Below are 19,809 nucleotides of genomic sequence, written 5' to 3'. Positions count from 1 at the left end.
GTAACACTAAAAAAAGCCCTCAAGACGCAAGCCTTGGGCCAGTTAGGTGCTATCAAAGTTGCCTGGCCTGGAACACTACAAGGCGCAAACTTTGGGCCTAGACGGGACTTGGGCCTAGGCGCACACCTAGGCACGCTTGAACGCTAGAAGGCGCAAACCTTGGGCCTAGACGGGGACTTGGGCCAAGGAGCACACCTAGGCGCGCCTTATTGAAGTCGCCTAGCTTGGAACACTACAAGGCGCAAACCTTAGGCCTAGATGGGACTTGGGCCTAGGCGCGCCTTTAATAACATTGAGCTAAGTAATATGGTTTTCATCCCATTGTGGACAAGTTGGGCATGAGAAATATCTATTCACCAACTTGATCGGGTGAAGTTATGAGTTGAGGGCTATTTTCGTATTTATTTACTTATTAGTATAAAAACATGTGATTAAAAGGAAAATCCTAATTTTCGAAAAAACCTCTTTTTTCTTGCAAATTATTCTCTCTATTGGGTTGTTAGGTGCAACTTAATTGAGTTGCTGATATTTTATTTTTTTTGGGAGTTTGTGCCAAACTACTTGATGCATCTTATGCTTATAGCCAAGGTTTTAAATAACGGTGGTGGTTACCGTAACGGTGCCGGTAGCGTTGACGAGGTTGCAGGGTGTAATGGTCGTAGCGTAACGGTGGCGGCTAGAACTGTGAAATTTTTAATTCTTTTCACAACTTTAGAAAAACACACCGATATGCATGTTTTTATTTCATAATGACATTTAGCGAGATTTAAAATGATTTTTAATATTTTTGTTTAGTTTAAAAACATGATCCACTATATATATTAATTTTTATATTAGTTTTAAGTCCCTATGGAGAATTTTCCTATTGTTGGGTTCAAAATGAATCTTAGTATTTTTGTTTAGTTTTAAAACATGATCCAATATATTTATACTAATTTTTATATTAGTTTTAAGTTGCTATGGAGAATTTTCCTATTGTTGGATTTATTTACTTTGCTTTACTAATTATACTTATGGATAACTTCCACTTTGTTAAGAAAAAAAATGAAGATGGCTAATATTAAAAATGATAATCTCATAAACATAAGTTCAAAATACAAAATGTCAACATAATAATGTACAAGTACATAACATGAAATCTAAATTTAGTTCAATAAATTTAACATAAGAGAAATAGATATGAGTTAATATTCAAATATGATTAAGAAAGTAATGAAATTTTGTAGAACTTGAAGATTGGACATTCAAAAACATGTATAGATAAGATTTTTACTTAAGTTCTATGTAACTAGAAGAAAAAAAAATAATATAAAAATTTATCATAAAAAAATAAAAATACAAACGTACCGGTCGTAACGGCCGTAACCATGCTGTAGCAGCAATGTAACGGCCTTTACGTAATGATGGCATCCATTACGGCTGTGAATTTCTATCACACAACTATAATGGCTATAAGGGGTGGCAGTAACCACCACAACCGTTACGTAGGGCTACTTTGGAAAGATGGCTAAAAGCCATCTTGCAGCTTTTAACCCATTTTGGGTCATATCATCTCTCACATTTTTTGCACGTTTTTTAAAAAAAAACAAAAAAAGCCAAAAAGTCAGCTTTTAATCATCTTCCCAAAATATATAATGACATTATGTAACAGTTGCAGTCACTTTTTAAAACTTTACTTATGGCTTATTATACAGAAATAACTTAAACAAGCTAAAAACAAAAAGTTGATTTTTTCAAGACTAGTAGAGGGCTATGTTACATGGACTCAGGTATGAGTGTCGGGTATGGATGTATATCCAAGCATCAGACTTTCATAAATTTAAATCTTTGGATCTTGGGATACATATCCAAAATTGGATATGGGTACGGGGACACGCCATATGCACATATATATTGCATATTATATAATATTCTCAGATGAGATGTTTTAAATTATGTAGAAATATATTAGAAATTAAATATGATTCAGAAAAAATATGAAATTTCTATATCTAATTTATGTGGGAGGCTAAAAATATTGCTTTACTAACAAAAATGAATTTCTTCTTCTTCATGTATTGTCACAAATTAAAGGATCTGAGTGTCTAAATTGGGTACGAGCTCGGACACATATCCCATATCCTTACCAATGTCCAGTGTTATTAAAAGCGATAAGCGCACCAAGGCGCCAAGGTTTCTTGAGGCCTTTGGCGTAAGGCGCAAGACGCAAAGACGCAAGGCGAGGCGCGGGCTTTATCGAAGTAAGGTGCACCATGGCAAGTTAAAATAATATAATTTAATATGAGACATATAAGCAAATAACTAACTGGTATAACATAAACAAAATGCAATATTGAACATTTTAAAAACTAAATACCAACAAATATCGCTATTTGAACATAGACAAACGAGTATAAGCATGCATTTCAAAACATAAAACGCGAATATCCATGATCAAAAAGGTTAACTAATAACAATATTTCAAGTTTAAGCATGCATTTCAAAACATCAACAAATTAAACCAACAAAACATAAAGTCTTTGCTTCCATTTATCCAATGAGGATCTAACAATCATCATCATCCTCAATATCAACAGCATGCAATTCATAATCTTCTTCTTCATCATTGGATTTGTATCCTTCTACATCTTCCTCTTCTGTCTCCTCTGAATCTACCTCTTCCTCATCTATCAATGCATTTGATGATCTAGAACCCCTTGGCCTTGCCCTCGACGCTGATGGTATCTTTGAAGTTGTTGATCTAGTTCGCTTATTTCTTTCCCAAACACCAGAAGCTCTAGCAACATCACCCCACGTCAAACTTTCATCATCAAACACATTATCGTTATCTTCATCCTCTTCTCCATCCATCCTCCCAACCAACCACTCATTGCTTTCATCAATATTTGTTAAAGTGATGGGATCCAAGTGTGTCACGCATATCATATCGACGTCTCAATTGTCTATTGTACTTAATAAATACCAAATCATTGAGACATTGTTGTTCCAACCTATTTCTTTTTTTGTTGTGGAGCTACAAGAATAAGAGAATGTATTAAAATTTACCATATGAGAAGGAAAAAAAAAAAAAAAAAGGAATTCACCAAACTTGAGGTAGATGCTCACATGCTCAAATACACTCCAATTTCTTTCACAACCAGATGCACTATAGGTTAAGCTAAGAACTTTTATGGCAAACTGTTGCAAATTTGGAGCTGAAGAACCATATGCAGACCACCAATCCGCTGTAAGTTGCAACAAATTTTAGCACAACTAGAAACTTTTGATTTAATCTAGAGGCATGAAAAAGTTAATGGTGTAAAATGAATTACCTGGTGCCCTTGTCATTCTCTGCCTAATTGCTAGTGGCATCGCAAAGAGACCTTCAGATTTTGTATAAATACTCATTTCTTGAGTGATTTTATCTTGAATGTCAGTGCCTCGAACCAACCTTGACACACACTTATACTACCCTGACATGATTTCAGTATCATGCTCAATACTTGGATTACAATAGAAGAACTCCAGATTCAAAAAATGGCCAGCTGCATGAAGAGGTTGATGCAACTGGATATTCCACCCATTGTCAATGATTTCAAAGATGTTCTTGTATTTTTCTTCTTTTTTATTAAATGACTTTGCAATACTTTCTTTAGCCCTATCCATAGCCTCATAAATGCATCCCATGGCAGGTTTTTTCTCAGAATCAACCAACCTAAGCACATGCACAAGTGGACCTGAGACCTTTAGAGCATAGACAGCCAAATTCCAAAATGATGGCATCAACATAATCTATGTTGCTTGTTTACCCTTTGGCTCCTTTGCCCATTTGGAGCTTGTCCATTCCTCCGAAGTGAACATCTTTCTCAAGTTGTTTTTTTTGTTGATGAATCCTAGATAGAGTGAGAAAGGTTGTTGCAAATCTTGTCTTTGTAGGCTTAACCAAATTCTTTAACTGTGTAAACATCCTCATCATATTCAACACACCTGGACAGTTATAAATATAACCGTGTACCCAGATAGCCCTGTCAAATGTCTTCTTCATATGTGGCAATTTGAAAATATCTTCTAGTATCAAATCCAAGCAGTGAGCTGCACATAGTGTCCAAAAGAGGTGCGGTCTCTTTGCCTCCAAAAACTTACCTATTTAAAATTATAGAAACAAAACACAGAAGATTATTTAATAACAACTAAACTAACTAACTAACTAGCTAGTAAGTACATATTTTTAAGAATCAAGACAAAAGATTATTACCAGCCAACACATTAGCTGAGGCACTATCTGTGATAATTTGGACTACATTAACTTCTCCAACATCATCCACAAACTTATCAAGTAGTTTGAAGAATTTTTACCCATCCTTTGAATAGCTTGAAGCATCAATGGACTCAACAAACATAGTTCCTCTAGGACAATTGACTAAAAAATTAATCAAAGTCCTCCCATTCTGCGAAGTCCATCCATTTGACATCAAGGAACACCTATATTTCACCCATTCCTCTTTATGAATCCTCATCAACTCATTTGTATGATTCAACTCTTTCTTCAGATATGGAACCCGCACTTCATGGAAATTGGGAGGTTTCATACCAGGACCATACTGCCCAATAGCTTCAACCATTGGTCCAAAGCTATCATAACTAACTGCATTAAAAGCTATACCTGCATCATACATCCACCTTGTGATTCTTATCACTGCTCGGTCTCTTAATTCTTTCTTATAAGGATCATTGTCATCAATTGTTGTTTGTTTTCCTTTTGCTATTTTGCACCACAAAATCAGGATTGGGTGTGTAGAATACATCCATGGGCCCCTTCTTCTTCAACCTTTTTAATCCAGCAAAAAAACTATTTTGATTGCTTGGCAATGATTTACCACTTGATCCACGAGGTCGATGAATCTCAAAAGCAATGTCATCTTCATCCTCTTCAAGATCATTGTTCATCTCATCAAAATGAGGCAACAAGTTCATTTGCTCTTTCTGTGTTTTCTTGTTTCCCATATACTCTTTATCTCTTCCCTAACATCAGGTGGACATTTTTGACAAGCTGTGACATTCCTTGAACCTCCAATAGGATGTTGTTTGACTCTATAAACCCCTCCAATAGGATGTTGTTTGACTCTATAAACCCCTCCATTAGATACTTTACCACAAAAATTACACTTGAATTGATTTGGGTTCTTAGGATCTAACTGATGTGCATATTTCCATGCAAAATCTTTTCTTGTACTTTCAGATGTCATCTAAATCATAGAAGTAGAGAAGAAACAGAGCAATTCAGAATAAAAAAAAAAAAAAAGGTTCAAATAGATGAGAAGGCAACAAAAAAAAAAAAAAAAGAGAAGAGAAGAAGAAAAGCAGAAAAGCAAAAAATAAAAGAAAAAGAAGGCATATAGGTATAAGCAAAAAAGTAAAGACGAAGAAGAAGACTAACGAAGAGAAGAACAGACGAAGAAGAAGAAGAAGAAGACGAAGATAGAGAAGACTGACGAACAAGCAGACGAAGAGAAGGGGAAGAAGAGACGAAGAAACAAAGAGAAGAACATACCTGCACATCCTAGACTGGAAGACGACTGAGGCCTGCGTTGGAAGATGACTGGAAGAGAAGAACTTTTTTGGAGATTTGGATTAGGGCTTGGTGTTTCTTTCGTGGTCGCTAATTTGGGCTAAATCTTCAAGTATATTTGAAGGAAATAATCTGCTGTAGCTGACCCATGAAATCTTGGTGGTCCAATTTGTATGAAAAAAAAAAAAAAGCCCTCAAGGCCTGCGCCTTGGGCTTAAATGCGCCTAGCTCGAGTCATGCGCTTTAATCGCGCCTCAGTGAAATCGCCTCGCCTTGACCACTGCAAGGCGCAAGGGGTGGGCGTGGCTGGGCTTTGCGCTTAGGCGTGCTTTTAATAACACTGTCCGATGGACACGGGTATTGTGAGAGAAATAGAAGAGTCCGTGTAACATAGGTAGAGGGATGCTTTTAGCTTCTACGTTTGGACTATTAGCTTTTAGCTTACAATGTGCTGCACCAAACAACACCATTGTCTCTCTTTCTCTTTTTCTCATCACATCAATTGTATGATACAATTCTAGCTATTAACCTTTACAAAGTATGCAAATTAGTTAAACAAAACTTGATGAGAGAGAGAGAGAGATTAGTGTTCCATTTATGGAGAAAGCATAATCGAGAATAGAGACCAGAGATTGTTGCTGGATAAATGAATAGCATGGACAGAAACTGAACATTGCAGTCTTGAGATCATGGAACTGCCTTGTTGCAAAAGAGTAGGAAAAAAACAGATCAGAATATTTAGACGGGAGTGGTTATCTAATGTGCATTTTTCACATTTTTTGAACTGTTATCTAATTTTAAACTGTTAAAATTTGATTTTGTCTTGACCAATTTTGGGAACCAAAAACCCCGTTACACAATTTCATCCTTTCGTTCATACCAAGTTGATTGTCTGACATTATAATATAGTATTAAGTATTGTAATATATTATAGATCATAGATAGTATAGATGTACAATATTCAAACTTACTAAGGCCTCGTTTGGCATGCAAAAGTTTTTTAGCTTAAAAGTCAAAAAATTACTAAAAAAACTAGAAAGGCTGTAAACAATACCAAAAAGTCAAAGATTTTATTTTCTTTCTACTTTGGCATATCTTTTCATAAAAAACTAAAAAATCATTCCAAATATACTAATTTTTTTTCCTCTCATATTTTAATTAAAAAATCAAAAACTTACTAAAATAGCATGTTCTCAAACTAGACATAACTAGTGAGAAAATCAAAAGATGAGTAAACAATATATATATATATATATATATAGAGAGAGAGAGAGAGAGAGAGAGAGAGAGAGAGAGAGAGGAGTAAAATCAATGCATAGCTCATCAGCAAAATTCCCAAAGGTCTACTGGCTATCATCAATCAATAAAAACAAACCCAATGGAAAAAGGGTCATACAAAAGGGGAAATACATTTATTGAACAATAACAAGTACTAAATAAATGGCAGAACAAACAGTGACAAATACGCACCTCAAATGGCGAAACAGTGCTGCTGCAATTGATCCAGATTTGGGAAACTGCCATCCGGACCAAAGAGCTATCGGCAAATACACATCAACCAGAAGCACAACCCTCACTTCCCCACAATTACCAACCACGACTCTTACCACCCTCCCAATTACCTTCAAGCACTTGTGCATCACCAACGCATGAATCTGATGAACCACGCTCACACTCCCGTGGACAAGCCCAATTCTCCTCCACTTCTTCCTCAACACCACACTCTCTCTCTCTGAATTGTTCCCCAGCCCCCCCGACTCCGGTGCACTCAATGTTGACACCAAAGCCCTCGCGTTTGCATTTATTACTGATAAAAACACGCCGTTTTCTGACTGGAAGCCGACCTCCGATCCATCGCCGCCGAAGACGTAACAGCGAGTGTTGAGAGGCAGGGTTTCTGAGAGGTCTTGTGTTCGTGGGGGAGTCATTGTGAGGACCGAACACAAGAATCCACAGAGCTTGTGGTCGATCTCTGAATCGGAGTCGTCCATTGTATGTAGGGTTTCGAAACGCTGACAGTGATAAATTAGGGTTCTCCAATTGTTTTTTTTACAAAAATTAGGGTTCCAAGCCGTGCATTTTGTGTGCCATCTTTAGAGGATTCAAAAACGAAAGACGAAAGAGGAGACAATCTGACAACGAGAGGAAATTTGACGACGACTGTGCCGAATAAACCGAGTAGATTTTGCAAACTCAACCCAAGTAATAAATCCATGATCCGTACAATTAATCTGCCCACTTAAAACTGTTGGCGGCCGTTAACACCTGCGGTTTGTTTTTTTACTTTTATTTTGAGTGATTCCATTTACCCCCTCTAATATTTTTAATACATATCATCTATATATTATATAAGATAAATAAGATTTCTAAAATAAATTTAAAAGTTTAAAAGTATCTTAATTCACATCTTAATTAACACATCAATAGCTATTTGAATACACCATTACACATACTAAACACTCTTCATCTTCATCACCACACACAACAAAAATCTCCACAATCTTTAAAACAGAAAGGGTAAAATACACTTTGCACTCCTGCACTTTACATCAAATTCTACTTTAGCTTTTACACATCAAATTGTGATACTTAACCCCCTGCACTTTTGGTTAAGTGTCACTTTAGCTCTTTTGTTAGCCTCATTGTTAACAGAGGTTAGTCATATGAAAAACATATGAGGATAAATTATATTTTGCACTCCTGCACTTTAAACAAAATCTCACTTTAGTTCCTACACATCAAAATTGTGATACTTAATTCCCTAAAAGATAACTTCTGTTAGCCTCACTATTAACAGAAATGCCAATGTAATACTTGACCAAAAGTGCTGGAGGTTAAGTGTCACAATTTGATGTGCAGGGACTAAAGTGAGATTTTGTATAAAATGTAGCGGTGCAAAGTGTAATTTACCCAAACAGAAACCATTTTCGTCGATCTTAATCTCCATCACTCACGAAGGCTTCATTCAACCTCCATCTTCAATGGTGTTGATCTCTGTAGTTGATGTTAAACTCTTATCGTGTCTCATCTTGTCGTTTCATCGTTTCAGATCACCTTATCTTCATCGGTGTTGATCTTCATTGGTCTTGAACTCTTCTCTCTTATCGTCATTTCAAATTCATCAAATTGGTCACATTCATAAATACAGAGTTGAACTAATTTAATGTGTTCAAAAATTTATATTTGAACAATGAATAAAAGTTTAATTTATTTTAACCGAACTAACTTATATTCATGAATATTTAATATTTGGTCAATCTTAATAATTTGAATAAAATTATTTTGTTCAAATAAAAATAATCGAACATTATGTAAAAGTTTAACTCTGGTTATCCAAACACGATGAATGTCATCTTCCTAACATACGAATAAGATAAATAAAAAATTAAGGCTGTGTTTGGTTGTGCTTTTGAAATGTGATTCTACATGCTAGTTTCAGCTCCATGTTTGGTAAGAGTTCTGGAATTAATTTTCCAAAACTCTACCGAAAGCTCTGTCAATTTTGCGCGTTTCTTGTATTGTTTTTGGCCAGGGGAAGACCGTCCGGTCGTCCCTAGGGACTACCACCCGGACGTCCTTGGGGACATCCACTCGGATGTCCTCTGTTGTACAGATTTATTTTTTATTTTATTTTATTTTTTTTTTTTTGCAATTGATTTATATAATTGGAAAAAATATTTTCTGAATTTTTTTTTAATTTTTAATGTGCTTTAAAATAATTTTGAGTTGTATGTTTAGTTAGGAGTTGTAAATTTTTGTATCACATATCAAATATCACATCAACAATTCCCTACTCAAATCAAACCTCTTTTCCAAAACTATTTTCAAAACTCTTTACCAAACAAATTTTCTACACTCAAATCATAATTCTACAACACTCAAACTCAAAATACAACTCATACTCTCAAATCACATTTACAAAACACAACCAAACGCAACCTAAGTCATAAACTAATCTTTTCAATGTTTAAATCAACGTTTTTAATTTTTATATTGAAAAACCATCTTAGTATCATCCATGGCGTGTAAGGCTTCAAAACTAATTGATTTTAACATTCTTAAACCCTAAATCTTCAAATATAATGTTTTGAGTTTGAAAAACAAGTATAATGGAGAAGAGAATGAAATGAGCTAATTGATAATAAATAATATCCTAAGTGTATGTTAATGGTGAAGAAATACAATATTTATATGTTAAAACCCTAAACCCTATAGGAATGATGGTGTGTGAAGAGTATTTTGTGTTTTTAAATATGAAATATTTGAATGGGTAGAATATACCTCATGTTGTCCTTAATGGTCATTTCATTGGAAGATATTATTGGAATATAAATGGAATCACCGTTTTACTTTGGACCCTTATTTTTTATTGGATAATTCTATTTGCACACCATCAATCCTCTCAGTACACACCATTTAATCATTAAATTTATATGACAATAATATCCTCAAGTAAAATGACTATTAAAGACAATATAAGTCTGTATATACTCATTTTAACAATTCATATACGAACATACAAATATCTCTATACACACCATCCCTTAGCACAAATCTCTTTTCTATTATTTTTCAAACTCAAAATATTATTGTTTTAGAAGATTTAGGATTTTAAAACATTGAAATCAATTGATTTTAAAGTTTTACATACTATGGATGATATTAATTTGGAACAAAACAGCAATGAAAATGTTAGTTTACTTTGTTATTTGTCTTGTTTGTACTGATTTAGAACAAAGGCCGTTGTTCATTTTTACAATAATGGCTAATTTGTTTCGTATGCACACAGAGTTAAACATTTATTATTAAAGTTGAACAAGTAGTATTAAATGTTCATATAAAACATTGAACATTTTGGTTTGGTTCGAATATGAATTTGTGAACATATTAGGTTTTTTAACACTGTATTTATGAAACAATACTAAAACTATTTTTTTTGTTTAAATTTGTGCAGAATACCACACCGATTGCTTCGTCGCTGTAAAATGTTAGCCCATCATTTGTTTCTCACCATTTTCTTTCACGTTGCCTCCATAGATTCTACACAAATTGGGAAGAGAGAGAGAGAGACAAAAATCTAAAATTACCCTTTATGGGGCTAGCCACTTCCCATGAGCTAAAGGTATTCAAACCTGATTAACTTTAATACCAATTTGTAACGCCCCCAAATAATTAATAGTAAAGACATTACTTATAACATAATTAATTCCAAACCATTCATCACTAACCAATAACATTAATCAAACACTCTCTTTCTTATTGAACTATAATCTCAAAAATAAAAATTTCATATTCAACATTTAGTTACATGAACATTAACATATATAGTGATTCTGCTTTGAACCCGAACTATTTGATGTTTTGGATTTGGGTCTCATTGTCTGGTATAGTCATTTATGCCTTATTTCCTTTATATCTCTTTGAGTTTGGCTTTTGGGTTGTGTTGGTTGCGTTTGGAATAGGTTGGTACCTTATTTTTTTTTTAAATCTTGTTGCCTAGAATTTTGTTTCTATGCTCAAGCGTCACTTCTTATGCTCGAGCGGTCTTTGTGAACTCTCAGTAATTTTGCAGACCTAGTTTTGCAGGTCTACAAAAACTACTGGGAGTTGGTATTCTTCGCTCGAGCGAATCTTCTTGCACTCAAGCGGTCTTAGCTCGAGTGGCCCTTGTTGTGCTAAGCGTTGGTCTTCTGTCTATAAAAGTACTGGTAGTTTGTATTTCACGCTTGAGCATTAATTTCTTGTGCTTGAGCAATCACATCTTTTGTGTCTTACACTCGAGCGTCACTTCTTGTGCTCGAGCGGATTACACATATATCAATCCGTAAAAGTTACTTTTTACATCATTTTTTCATGTCTCTCCGTCTCTAAACTTTCTAAAAACCCTAGATCTACACACTCTTTCTCTCTCTCTCTAAAACTCACATTCTCTCTTCTAAAATACCCAGATCCATTGATTTCTCTATGATACTCCCTTTGAGAAAAAGGTAGAGCTCACTTGCAGCTTCATTTTCATCCCAGCAAAGTTGGGTTTCGACGGTGTTGAAGTTTCTTCACTCTCTCTCTCTCTCGTCTTCTAAGCTTGATGTAGGGATTCTTCACACTCTTGTATAAGTTTTACCTTAGTTATTTGTTATTTCAATGGATTATAGTGGTTTGGGTTGTTTTGGTAAAACCTAGGATTTGAAATCAAAAATATGTAAGAGGGGTTTTCAAATGGTTTCTTAAAAAAGCTTGTAGTTATGAAATTGGAGTTGATATATGTTGAAATAAAGTATTTCCTACATTGAAATTGATTTTCAAAGAAAAAGGGATTTTGCCCTAAAATGTGAATGTTTGAGATTGTAAAGAGAAAATGGAATTGATGTTAAGAATTATGAAATTGTAGTAATGTTGATGTCGATGATGGAGTTGGATATGTATTATCACTCTCATCTTGAGAATTTGAAAAAGTGTATCTTTAATGAAATTTCTTTATCTATTTAGAGATATCTATTTTAGGCTATCGGTGGAGGATAGCTATGAGTGTTATAGAAATTGTATAAGAATTAGGTGAACTAAAACTAATTTCTCTTCCATTTGCATTGAAAATTGTTGCTCCTTTAATTCATTGAAAATGTGTATGATTTTGAGAAAAATGGGTGAACGTTGAAAAGAGGTGTGTATCATCAAATCAAGTTGGCCTGTGTGTTCAGGATGAAAGTCCTGAAAAACTCGCGTATACATGGGTGCCAGTTCCCACGGACGAAATATTCGTAAAATGGCAATAGTAGTGCTTGTATAGACTACGTTTACATGGATGCCGTTTGACGGTTTCTCATGGACCAAATATCTGTGAAAGGTTGTACTGACCTGAGATTTCCCCTTTGTTTTCTATTGTAAAGAGCATGACTTTGAGAATTGTGATATAGATTGGGTATGACATTGTTTTTGGAAAGAAATGTAAAACATTTTGACATGGGCATTGCATATGCATAAAACCTTATGACTTTGTTAAGATTTATACATTATGTTATAGTGTTTCTATTGGGTTTTGGCTCACCCTGTGTGGGAAAAACATTTCAGGTGCTGGTGATATGCCTCCACCAAGGGCTTGACTTGGGAGGACTGTGGAGCTGAAGGCTCAGTGTTGTTATTTTGTATTTAATTTTATACAAGCCTAGGGTTTTATCTGTATTGAGTTTAAGACTCACTTTTGATGTACCCAAGCATTGACTTATAAAGATGTAAGCCTTTAGGGCATATGATTATCTGTTTAGCTTTTGTTTCTTTTCACAATCTTGTAATACATGCTGTAGATTCAGGATGTACTGTTTATGAATGTATATCGCATGTGTCACCTTTTGTATATCAAACTCTGATTAATGAAAGCTTATCATTTCAATTATGTTGCTATTTATTGGTTATTATGAGATAGATATATTGCATTTATTTTGGGGCGTTACAGTAGGAGATGATACAAAAATGTCCTATTGGCTCACAAATATCAAGGTCATGCCTTGTTACAACATAATGGACTTGCGGTCCCAAAACACGTATGGTCAGAGCTTCCACAAAATATATTCATGAGTTTTCATGCTCCAACCAACACAAAATTTCCACACCCTTCTCACTGGGGTAGTGGCACATCACCAAGTCTTGAAATATTAGATAGGAATGAGTTAGATGCCCAGTAGAAAAACTTTTAACAAAATATCTAGTTATTCAAAGATCCATATGGCATTATCATAACCCAAAACGTTCTCCAAATTCAACACAAGTTAAAAACAAAATAAAGGAAAACTTAGATATTATAATTTACACCATGAAGTCCCTAAGAAGAGTCCCAATACATATGTATACATAGATTTATATCCAAAAGTATCCCCACATTTGCCGGCTATTAATACGGTGAGAAATAGGCACCTGAAATCATCCGTTTTTTTACTTTTATCGACTACAATACGGCAGGACCAGTGGACACCCAAAAACATTTCCCTACATTCGTTCAGCGATAAGCTTAAGACAGGGCAATTGGGTACCTAGACTTCCTCGCGCGGGTACCAACCATACACAACACTTTCCCAAAACTAATTCTCTACCTTGGACTCATATGCTATTTACCTTCCCATTAATAATCTTTCCAAAGTTTCCGAGTATTCATATAATGGTTCCGGTTTAGATCTGACCCATTTCATACTCTTAGGTCCAAGATTCCATATCTTTAATTATTATTCATGTCCTTTATCATCCTGTTGATGGTTAAGCTGAGTTATTGGTTGTGTTTAAAATAGGTTGGGCATTAGTTTTTCAAAAGAGTTGTTGTCCAGATTTCTTTTTATTTGTTCGAGCGGTGTTTTGGTCACTTGAGCGGTCTTTAAGATTTCCCAGTATTTTTACAGGTTTGGAAAACTTCTGGGAGTAGGGTATCTTCGCTCGAGTGATCTTTCTTGCGCTCAAGCGGTCTTTTGCAGTCTGCAAAACTTCTGCGAAGAGATCATTGTGCGTTCGAGCAGTGGTTTGATCGCTTGAGCTGTGTCATTTATTGTGTCAGACGCTCGAGTGATGTTTTCGAATAGTCTGCGCGTATATCAGTTCGGGAAAAAGGGTTTTTAAATCATTTTTTCATTCCTCTCTCTCTCTCTAAAACATATCTAACCCTAATTTCTCACTTTCTCTCTCTAGTTTTTGCTTTAAAACTTCAATTACACACTTACCCATTGATTTCTCCACTATAGTTTCTTGGGAAAAAAGGTAGAGCTCGTCGAAAGTTTCGTTTTAATTTGAGAGGATCTTGTTTTTGGCTCCATCAAACTTTAACTCTTGTTTTCTTCCTTTTCTAAACTTGAGGTAGGGATTTCCTCAACCTTTGGTATGATTCTTAGCTTAGTTATTTGCTCTTTGAAAAGGTTTAGTGATTTGGAGATTTTGGGTTAAACCTAGGGTTTGATTTTGAAATGTAAAAGAGGAGTTTTTCAAATAAATTCTTGATAAGGGTTGTAGAAGTGTGTATATTGTTGGGTTATATTGAAAACTTCTTTCTTAAATGTGATTTTGAAAAAAAATGAGGTTTTGTTTTAAAAAGCAATGATGTTGATTTATGAAAGAAAATGAAATGATGTTGGGTTTCAAAGGATATGGAGAATGTATCTATTGATGATGAGAGTGGAGTTGGATATTTATTATCGATCCCATTTTGAAATTTATGAGATTTTATCTGTTGTTGGAAAATTATCTATTGAGTAGAAATATTTGTTTTTGGGCTATCGATAGAGGATAGCTTCAACTGTTGTAGAAATTGCATGAGGATTAGGTTAAATTGAAACTAATTTTTCATACATCTTGCACCGAGCATTATTTCATATTTGAACATTGAAAATGTATTGTTTTGAGAAACATAGGTATATACCTTGGTGAATCTAGTTAGGAGGTGTGGTTGTGGTTTATGTTGTTGGTCTATGTGTCCGTAGTGAAAGTCCAAAATCCCGTGCAGTTAGGAGCCGATCCTTCCGATTAGTACCTGTAAAATGGCTTTGGTAGTGCCTGTGTAGCCTACTAGCAGACACATACCTAGAGATTCTCAGTGTTTTGTATCCATTGCCCTATTTTCTAGTACAAAATTGTATTTTCATGAATTGAAATATAATAATGATGGCATTGCATGGTTTTGCGATGAAAAAGTACATTGCTTTGCAAATGACATTCATATGTATTCACCTTATGACTTCGTTAAGTTTCATATATAGTGTAAAAGTATTTATACTGGGCTTTGGCTCACCTTATGTGGAAAACAACTTTCAAATGCTGATGATATACCTCTACCAAGGACTTAGCTTGAGAGGACCGTGGAGCTGAAGACTCATTCTTTTTTTTCTTTTCTTTTTTTGTTTTGTAATTATATTTTGTACAACCCTCGGCCTTTTATCTATTTTGGACTTGATCCATTTTGTTGTAACTAAGCAATATCTTGGAAAGATGTAGCCATTAGGGCATAAACTTATCTGTATTACCCTTTTGTTTCAGTTCACTCACATGTGGTACATGCTATAGATTTAGTAACTAGGATTTATGAATGTATACTTGCAAATGTCATCTTTTGTACGGTAAAGAAACCTTAATGAAAGGTTAATATTTCACATGTCTATGCTTTTTATTGAATATCATGAGACGATTTATTGTTATTATTTTGGGGCGTTACAATTCATACGTTTTTTATAATAAAAATAATCTTTCACCATCCAAGTAATTGTGACAATATCCAACATTTCAAGAACATTCCAAGTTCACAATTCTCTATTCAAATACCACTTTAATATCATATGCCAATCATCAATTTAAAGAGTTAAGGGTCAATTTCATTTTTATTACATTATTTCTAAACCTCCAAAATTAGGGTTTTTATAAGATTTGGAGCTTTTGCCCCTCCAACATATACAATATAAATTTTCATCAAAAACTTTCATAATCCATGGCTAAAAGTAGAAATCTTTAGAAAATTGTAGGAAAAATACTATTTTTGTAAGAAAACTTCAATATATAAACTCAAACATTCATCAACTCATCAATGTTACGGCAACACCACATAATCATTTTCAAATCAAAGAGATACAAGGTTAAAAGTTGTCCTACCTCAAGATTCAAGACCAAAAAGCTAGATTATCAATGAACTCTTTGTGAAATCTCAATCCAATCGATAGAAAGCTTGATCCTTACCCATACTCTAACTTTTACAAGCAATGGGGTTGAGAATCTAAGTGGAAATAGAGGATTTCTAGAGAGAGGTGGCTAGGATTTTCAGAGCTAGAGAGAGGGGAAAAAAGAGAGAAAAGAAAAAGTGAAGAAAATAATCTAGAAGTCACTTTTTAAGTGGTTGATATCATGCATACCGCTTGAGCGGTGAATGAAACCTCTCAGTATTTCTGCCTGCAAAACGAGATACTAGGAACCCTCTCTTCTTCGCTCGAGCGACCACTGGATTATTTGAGCGGTCCTTCGACTTGCAAAACAAACTACTGGGAGCACCCCATCTTCGCTCGAGCGGTAACCTGAAATGAATTGTTACAGTAATTGCATTAATCAATTACATTTTCTGTCTAGTCTCTCCCTCCTATTTTGTTTTGAATTCAAAAGATATTGCATTGGTTCTTACTAAAACACAACCAGTAAAGTCCTTTTCATTGAAGGTAAGAGAACCTAATTACAAGCACCTGATAAGTGAATTGGCTTATAAAATCTATAACGACTTTTCAAATTTGTATTGGCACGCGACAATTACATTCCTATCCCTCAAAGTGTCAAAAAAGCCAACATATATTTTTGGTACACCCAATGGGACGTCAAGTGAAGGAAATGAAAAAATGAAATATATGAAATGTTGGCATAGACAAAAAAAATGTGGAACTTGAAGAAGAGATCCGCTTTCTTTATTAAAGAAAAAAAAAAAAAAACTTTCAAGTTGCTTCTGCACAACCATATTATTTGGTTAAAGAAAGAATACACCATTTAATTGGAGTAATTCATCAGTGGAAAAATGAGTTTGTGACTCTCACTACTGAGTCTTTAACTAAGCCTTTAATGGTTAGAATTGATGAGTTTTTTGAAAAATTTCCAATTCATTAATGGTTGAAAGTGGGAAAGAGCCAACTTTTGAAATAACATGGCCAAAGAGCATGTTGTTGAGCCGAATATGATTAAAAATAATGTTCCATATAAGGCTCAGGGGTTGAAAAATCCTTTTTTAAAGAGCAAAATTATGAAACTAATATGATCAAAGAGCATATTTCTAAGTCAAACATGGTTAGGAATGATGTTCCATATATGACTCGGGGGGTCAAAATACCCATTCTTAGAGAGTTAAACCATGAAGAGAACATGCTTATGGACGATTTTCATAAGCCATTAAAAATGGCTAAAATAGAAAACCAACCCATTTTGTCAAGAAATAATGAAACTCAAATGGCCGAAGAACATGTTCTCAAGCCAAACATAGCTAAGAATGATGAACAACCCACTGTTCACGAGTTCAAAATTTTTGTCATTGTTCAAATGTCAAGCTGTTTGAATTTTAAGGCTATCTTGTACCATGATTTTTGTTGCTCAAAATTTATTTTGGATTTGTGGATCACATCAAAACTTGATTTTGATGAAGTGATTAACAAGAAGTCAAAATTCAGTGAGCATATTCAGTGAATTTCCAACATGAAAATGACCAATTAAGTAACAAAGTTGGTGTTTATTTTGATGTTTATATGAAAAATAATCGCTAATGTGCCTGTTTGGTGCAGCTTAAAAGCTGCTTATTTCAGCTTTTAGCTTAATTTAAGCTATTTTGATGTGTTTGGTTTAGCTTATAGCTTATAGCTTTTTGGAAGTTAGAAATCAGCTTATTCTTTGAGTGGGGCAGGAGATGCTTAATTTATAAGTCAGAAATCAGCTTATGTTCATAGTTACAAGGTATAAGCTGTTTAGGCATAAGCTATAAGTATTTTCCCACAGCTCTACCAAACAGGGTCAATATAAGCTTAAGATTGGCCAAAAGAGAGGAATATATATACTTTTTTCCTGAAAACTAGACATTCGAACTTAGTAACACTAGTCGGTCTAGGCCAATCTATAACTGCCTTTATCTTTGGTGGATTGACTGAAATGTCATCCTTACTCATCACATGCCCCAAAAACATAACATGATCAAGCCAGAACTCACACTTTGTTAGTTTAGCATATAACTTCTTCTCTCTCAAATTTTGTGAAACAATCCTCAAGTGATGTTCATGTTCTTCTTTACTTTTGGAATATATCAAACTAGAATCTATAAAAACAATAACAAACTTATCAAGGAACGGCTTGAAAATTCTATTCATAAGATCCATAAAAGCAGCTGGTACATTAGTTGCTTCGAAAGGCATAACAAGAAATTCATAATGTCCGCACCTTGTTTGGAAGACAGTTTTTTCTACGTCCTCAGCTTTAAGTCTCAGTTGGTGGTATCCAAATCTAAGATTAATTTTTGAAAATACTTAGGCCCCTTGCAATTGGTCAAACAAATCATTAATGCGAGGCAATTGATACCTATTCTTCACAGCCACCTTGTTCAACTCGTGGTAATTAATACAGAGCCTCAATGAACAATCTTTCTTTTTCACAAATAAGACTGGAGCACCCCATGGTGAAGTGTTTGGTCTAATAAACTTCTGATCTAGCAACTCTTGTAATTGAATCTTCAATTCTTTTAATTCGGTAATTGACACTCTGTATGGAGTTTTGGAAATTGGCTGTGTACTTAGTATCACCTCAATAGTGAACTCAATTCCCTGTCAATCAAATTCACCGGCAAATCATTTGGAAAAACATCTAGGAACTTTCTGACTATAGGAATGTTGTCCACATTAGCGTTATCAACAACAGGTACATTCAATACATAACACAAATATCCTCTACAACCTTTATTAATCAATTTGCATGCTTTCATGAAGGAAATTAAGTATGGAAGAGGTACAACCCCAACTCCATTAAATGAAAATTCAGGCAATTCAAGTGGTTGGAATACAATTTGTTTAGTTACATAGTCAATAGTGACATGATATTTCGATAACCTATCCATTCCTAGGATTACATCAAAATGATCAATATGTAGAGGCAATAGGTCAACATATAAAATCATATCCCTAACTACCAGTTCACATGCAGGATACATATATGCACAAGTCATGGACCCCCCAGTTGGTGAAGACACAGCTAACAAATAGTTCATTAGTTCCAAGGGTCTAGTTAGTTTTTGAGCAAAAGCATATGACACAAAAGAATGCGTAGACCCTAAGTCAATCAAAACATAAGCATTCTGGGCATAGATAGGGAGTATACTTGACACTACTACCTCAGTATTCTACACATCTCCTGGTACAAGCTCGAAAACCCGACTTTGCCTAAAAGTTTCTTTCCCTGTAGTAGCTTTCAGATTAGATTTCGTTGTTGAGGTTGATGCTGCTGAACTTTCCATGGGTCTATTAGTGCTTTGGGGCAAGAGAGGACATTCTTTGACCCTGTGGACAGTTTTGCCACACCTAAAGCAGGCTCCCGAAATCTTGTAACAAACACCCTTATGTCTTTTACCACATTCTGGACAAGGTGGTGTGGAGTTGTTCCCTTGGCTAGAACTGTTTAATGACCCCATGTTTTGTTTCTTGTTCTGCGAGTTGTTTTGGCCCTTTTTGAAATAAAACCCTTGTCTTTTACCCTGCCACTCTGTCACTGGTATTCTAGCGTATTTTAAAGCTGCAATATTT

At 34.7% G+C, this 19,809-nt stretch overlaps 1 protein-coding gene across 2 annotated transcripts in view; it reads right to left on the bottom strand.

The window, feature by feature from the left end:
• LOC114289418 (SNF2 domain-containing protein / helicase domain-containing protein / F-box family protein) overlaps positions 1-7,761 on the bottom strand; it is a 33,542-nt gene extending 25,781 nt beyond the window's left edge. Inside the window, exon 1 of one of the 2 annotated variants that reach the window (XM_028233141.2) lies at positions 7,019-7,761. In XM_028233141.2, the coding sequence (XP_028088942.2) occupies positions 7,019-7,539 (521 nt within the window). In that variant the 5' untranslated portion in view covers positions 7,540-7,761. The remainder of the gene's footprint in view (positions 1-7,018) is intronic. The other variant, XM_028233142.2, reaches the window with a different exon arrangement.
• Between the last annotated feature and the right edge of the window lie 12,048 nt (positions 7,762-19,809).

This window comes from Camellia sinensis, chromosome 2 (assembly GCF_055761805.1).
Source record: "Camellia sinensis isolate YWXY chromosome 2, ASM5576180v1, whole genome shotgun sequence".
NCBI classification, from domain to species: Eukaryota; Viridiplantae; Streptophyta; class Magnoliopsida; order Ericales; family Theaceae; genus Camellia; species Camellia sinensis.
The sequence above is the reverse complement of the archived record's forward strand: the minus strand, read 5'-3'. Positions and strand labels throughout refer to the sequence as shown.